At 34.9% G+C, this 5,003-nt stretch overlaps 1 protein-coding gene across 2 annotated transcripts; it reads left to right on the plus strand.

The window, feature by feature from the left end:
• The first annotated feature begins 282 nt into the window (after positions 1-282).
• LOC107897195 (ras-related protein Rab7) lies at positions 283-2,853 on the plus strand. 2 transcript variants are annotated; one of them, XM_016822551.2, is made up of 7 exons: positions 283-510; positions 601-627; positions 725-824; positions 1,131-1,277; positions 1,356-1,436; positions 1,558-1,703; positions 2,478-2,853. In XM_016822551.2, exons 1-7 carry the CDS (start codon positions 458-460, stop codon positions 2,545-2,547), a joined length of 624 nt encoding a protein of 207 aa, XP_016678040.1. In that variant the 5' UTR covers positions 283-457; the 3' UTR covers positions 2,548-2,853. The 2 variants fall into 2 exon arrangements, with proteins under 2 accessions (XP_016678040.1, XP_040934692.1); XM_041078758.1 differs by having other exon boundaries at positions 1,131-1,436.
• Positions 2,854-5,003: the final 2,150 nt, after the last annotated feature.

Here is a 5,003-nt window from a genome sequence, read left to right on the forward strand (position 1 = left end):
AACAAAACAATTTCTTCCTTAAGTAAGTATTAGTTAAATAATTACGTAAGTTAGTATTAGTTAAAAGTTAAAGCAATCCATGTCCATTTACTTTAAAGGCAAAACTAAAGGCAAAACTTGGCCAAACCATCCAAAAGTCAAAGAGAACAGGTAATATCCTTTTTCTAGATACCGCAAAAAAATTGAAATTTGAAACTGATTACCATTACTTAACGGCTAAAGCCAAAAAGAGGATGTAAATTCGATTTATAAATATGGGCAGTTTTGGAATATCACCAACAGTCTTCCCTTTTGCTGAAAACTATCTATTTCGTTTTCTGAAAAAAACACATCAAATTAAATTAACAGCCACAAAGTTTTCTTTTATAATCTCTCTATTCTCTGACCAAAGATCATATAAAATCTCACAATTTTCCAGCAATCGCTAAAAAATTATAAAAATCTCAAATCTGATCCCATGGCTTCTCGCCGGCGTATGCTGTTAAAGGTTATAATTCTCGGTGATAGCGGGTAATCCTTTTTTTTTTTTTTTACCTATTTGAATTTGAAGATTTTTTTTAAATTTCGGTTCATGCATTTTCTTTTGATTTTTGTTTTTAGGGTTGGGAAAACATCTCTCATGAATCAGTAAGCTTTGAATCTGAAATCCTTTAAATTTTATTTAATTCTTCAATTTTGCATATGCTGGTTCTGATGTTTTAGTTTTTAATTTTATTGAAATTAGGTATGTTAATCGTAAGTTCAGTAATCAGTACAAAGCTACGATTGGAGCCGATTTTTTGACAAAAGAGGTTCAGTTTGATGATAGATTGTTTACATTGCAGGTAAAAATATGGTCATTTCTTAAACAGAACATTTTTATTTCTTGATTTTTATATGCAACTGTTGGCAATAGAATTTGGTTTCTCTTGTGCCTAATGATGATAATGCAATGTGAATTTTGCATTTGTTTAAGTTTAATATATTGTCTGATTTTTCAATCCTTGAGTGGCTGTCGTCAACTGTAGAAACCGAGCTCAGTTTTTTCTGTACTTCGCGAATATTTTCATTTTGGTTGAGAAATAGAGATAAATAAATTTTAATTACAGTTCTTAGTGTCGATACTCATTTTCTTTTGCTTGCTTGCATAGATATGGGATACTGCCGGGCAGGAAAGGTTTCAAAGTTTAGGTGTGGCTTTCTATCGGGGTGCTGATTGCTGTGTACTTGTGCATGATGTTAATGTCATGAAGTCCTTTGATAATCTTAACAACTGGCGAGAAGAGTTTCTGATTCAGGTAATGTTTCTATACTATGACACATGTAGTACCTTAATTGGAAGAATGACTAATGTTATCTTTTGGTTGAGTGTTCAGGCGAGTCCGTCTGACCCTGAAAACTTTCCATTTGTTGTGCTGGGAAACAAGGTTGATGTTGATGGTGGTAACAGTCGCGTGGTAAGATGCCTTTCTCCCTTCCATGTTTGCTTACAATTTTCTTAGTGTTTTATAGTATCATATGGGAGTTCAAATGGGTTTCTTGATGGTGTATTGATGAGGTTATATCTCTCTGGTTTAGGTTTCTGAGAAGAAAGCAAAGGCATGGTGTGCTTCAAAGGGAAACATACCTTACTTTGAGACCTCTGCAAAAGAAGGATTCAATGTCGATGCTGCTTTTGAGTGCATAGCCAGAAATGCTCTCAAGAATGAGCCTGAAGAAGAAATGTAAGTATTTGCTTAAATCAACATGTTCTTAAAAGAAGCAGGTGATGCCTAATAAACTGTTAACACCGATGCATCAGTCTCCAAATAAATAAATAAATAAAATATTAAAGTACAACATAACAAAGGTAGTTAATTGATGCTAGGAGATGTGTCTGAACTTTCTATGATGGACCAGCTTATTTCTTGAACAGCAACTGAATGCTTCTCATATTAAGAAATTTCTTAGGAACTTGTTAAACTTGTTTTGTGGGTTTACTTTGAGGGGTGAACTATCCACACACCATTATGGGCCTGTTTGGTGAATGGCTTCAAGTGTGGCGGGGATGCATACTCACCACACTGGAGCCAAAACTGACGTGTTGTTGGGGTAATGTAATTCCAATTTTGAACTGCTTTGTTACTGGAATTCTTCCTTGAGGATCTTTGTTTTATGTGCTTTAGATTCTTCTAGCATCTTCTATTAGGTGGACCATGGGTTCTTGTTAAAGTTAAATAAACCAGTTGAGCCTTATACAGCTCAAAAGCTAATCTGCAGGATATAAGACTTTTTCTAATAGACAATGAATTTCTCATAAAATTTGCTTTATCCCTTATGTTTCTGTTTGTATGTATATTTAATGAATTGTTTCACATGTATAAAATATAATTTCCATATGTATGTGTATCTATTGATGGTTTATAGAAAGCCTTATGAATGTACAAATTAGATTGGGTTACCAGTCTTTGCTAATTGGTTTTGTTTACTACTTGTGTTCTCTGATGGTGAATTGAAAGCTACCTTCCGGAAACCATTGATGTTGCTAGTGGAGGACGGCCACAGAGATCTACAGGCTGCGAATGTTAAATGAGTCATTGGATGGATCTTGTTTTGTCAGAGGTGCAAAAACAGCTGCTGTAGATTTCGCATTTCTATCAGTTAATATTGCAGGCTCTGACTATTAGCAATAAACTAGTGATGACATAAGATTTGGATTTTTGTATCATAAATTGGTTAGAAAAGAAAAGTTGGGTTGATCCTCCTCTTGTTGATTTTTCATTCAATTTCGAACTAAAAAAAATTCATGTTTAAAAGTAATTGTACCATGCCTCCTACTTCCTACGCTGTGATCACTCATATTCTGTAATAATAAAATATGGAGCTTCTGTTGTATTCCCTTTTTATGTTTTCCATCATGTATCGTACTGTGATGGATAATCGTGATGGGCAAATTACTTAACACTTCCATCGCTAAAAATAGTTGAATTTAGTGCAACTTTTCAATCCGTTGTGAGTTACTGCCATGTCAGGTGTCAAATTGAAGCCTGGGCTGAGCTAAAAGAATGAACAGGTCGACTTTATTACGGTTTGGTTTGGTTAGTTTTGTCAGTCAAAAATGAACTCAAGTGGCTCTGAGATTGGACACTGGTGGGGGTCCCTTCATAATAAGTGATACACAAATTGGGCTACATGTCGGACAAAAATGCATTTATGTAGGATTCCAACCTGTATGCACTTAATATTTTATTTTATTTAGGTTAATATATACGGAACTACTTAAATTTGGCAATCTATATTTATTTGGTTTTTAAACTTAAAAATGTGTAAGTCAATTTGCTACTATTTTTAGGTACTTGACAAATATTGTTAAAAAATCGATGTGATGCTGATTTGAACGTTACTTGACTTGGATTTTAATGCCACGTAAATATATTTTAACAGTGTTAGTCGAACACCTAAAAGAAAAAATACTAAGTTAGCTTACAGTACCAGTTAGGTACTAAAAAAAAGTTTAGGTATCAAATAGGTACAAGTTCAAGTGCCTTCGTATATATTAACCTTATTTTTTTCCCTATAGGGTAGAGTTTAAGTATGACTCTCAACCCTCTTTGGCAAGTAGGATTTTTGCATAAACGAATGGTTTGGCTGATGAGCAACTTTGGTTGTATTGTTACCTATGGCTTGGATATTTGTTTAGGCTGATGAATACCTCCCCCTCCGCAACATGGTTTGAGAACTGTAGGTATCTACTGTTTACCCTACCAGTGTTGCGGTTGTGGTGCCCCTGTTGGAGAAGTTGTTGTTTCTCGTTCCATGTTCTGTTGTAATGAACTTGTTTTGTAACACCCCTAACCCGTATCTATTGCCGGACTAGGGTTAAGAGGCATTACCGGACAAATCGGAACATTACAAAATTATAAATCATACATAATCATATCATAGCAATTTATACACAAATAGTCCCTTTAGAAGGTTTACGAAACCTTAAACATGCTTTAGAGAAGGTTCGGGACTAAACCGAACTCATACAAAATTTTTCGAAACTTAAAAATTTTTCAAAGTTGTACAGGCCACACACCCGTGTGAATAGACCGTGTGCCTCACACGGCTTTAGACTCGCCTGTGTGTCTAGGCCGTGTCAAAACAGGGCATACATACTGAATTAGTCACACGGCCACAATACATGCCCGTGTGCCTTGGCCATAATCGAAACTGACTTGTGTCACACGGCTAGGCACACGCCTGTGTGCCTTGGCCGTGCTCAAGACTAACTTAAAATCATAGGGTACCCAAGGGGACACACGGCAGTGCAACATGGCCGTGTGTCGCACACGGCTGAGACACACATCCGTGTCTCTACCCGTGTGGACAAAAATAGGCCATTTGAAAAGCCAATTTGCCACCCAATTTGGGTCAAACCTACAAGCATCAAACCAAGCACATTTGCACTATAATTTCAGCTAATTTCAATACCAAAACTTACATCACTCATGCCATAACCTTATCAACCAATTTCATGCTTAATAGTCATACCAATTTATGCCAAAACATAAGAAAAATCATATCTAAACATTTGTTTCATAACCTCATTTTATTTTCATTTAATCACATGCTATAAATTTACCAATTTCACAATTTGCACATATCAAAACTTACCAAAATTGACCATTTCATTTGGTTATTAAAGCACATCAAAACATGCCATTTATGAACACAAGCATATACTAAATTCATTCATAATCTCATCCATAACCAAGCCATATCACATGGCTAGATATACACATTACAAAATATAACCAAAATCCTCTAGCCTATACATGCCATACTTTAATATATACATTTTCAAAAGGTACCAAAATAGAGTTCAATAGTGTGATGATGATCCTCGATAATCCCCGAGCTCCTGATAGTTACGATATCTATAAAACAATGCAAACATACACAAAATAAGCTTTCAAAAGCTTAATAAGCCATATACAAATAAAATTATCATTTAAAACATATAAGCAACATAAAATACTTATGTTCCATAGCCAAATAAT

The sequence above is a fragment of the Gossypium hirsutum genome, chromosome A10 (assembly GCF_007990345.1).
Source record: "Gossypium hirsutum isolate 1008001.06 chromosome A10, Gossypium_hirsutum_v2.1, whole genome shotgun sequence".
Classification (NCBI taxonomy): Eukaryota; Viridiplantae; Streptophyta; class Magnoliopsida; order Malvales; family Malvaceae; genus Gossypium; species Gossypium hirsutum.

Bases quoted from the DNA above. Each gene is read 5' to 3' on its own strand.
- LOC107897195 (XM_041078758.1), top strand. From the start codon at position 458: ATGGCTTCTCGCCGGCGTATGCTGTTAAAGGTTATAATTCTCGGTGAT. The intron at 511-600 runs GTAATCCTTTTT...TTTTGTTTTTAG, and splicing joins ATAATTCTCGGTGATAGCGG to GGTTGGGAAAACATCTCTCA. The intron at 1,437-1,557 runs GTAAGATGCCTT...TCTCTGGTTTAG, and splicing joins ATGGTGGTAACAGTCGCGTG to GTTTCTGAGAAGAAAGCAAA.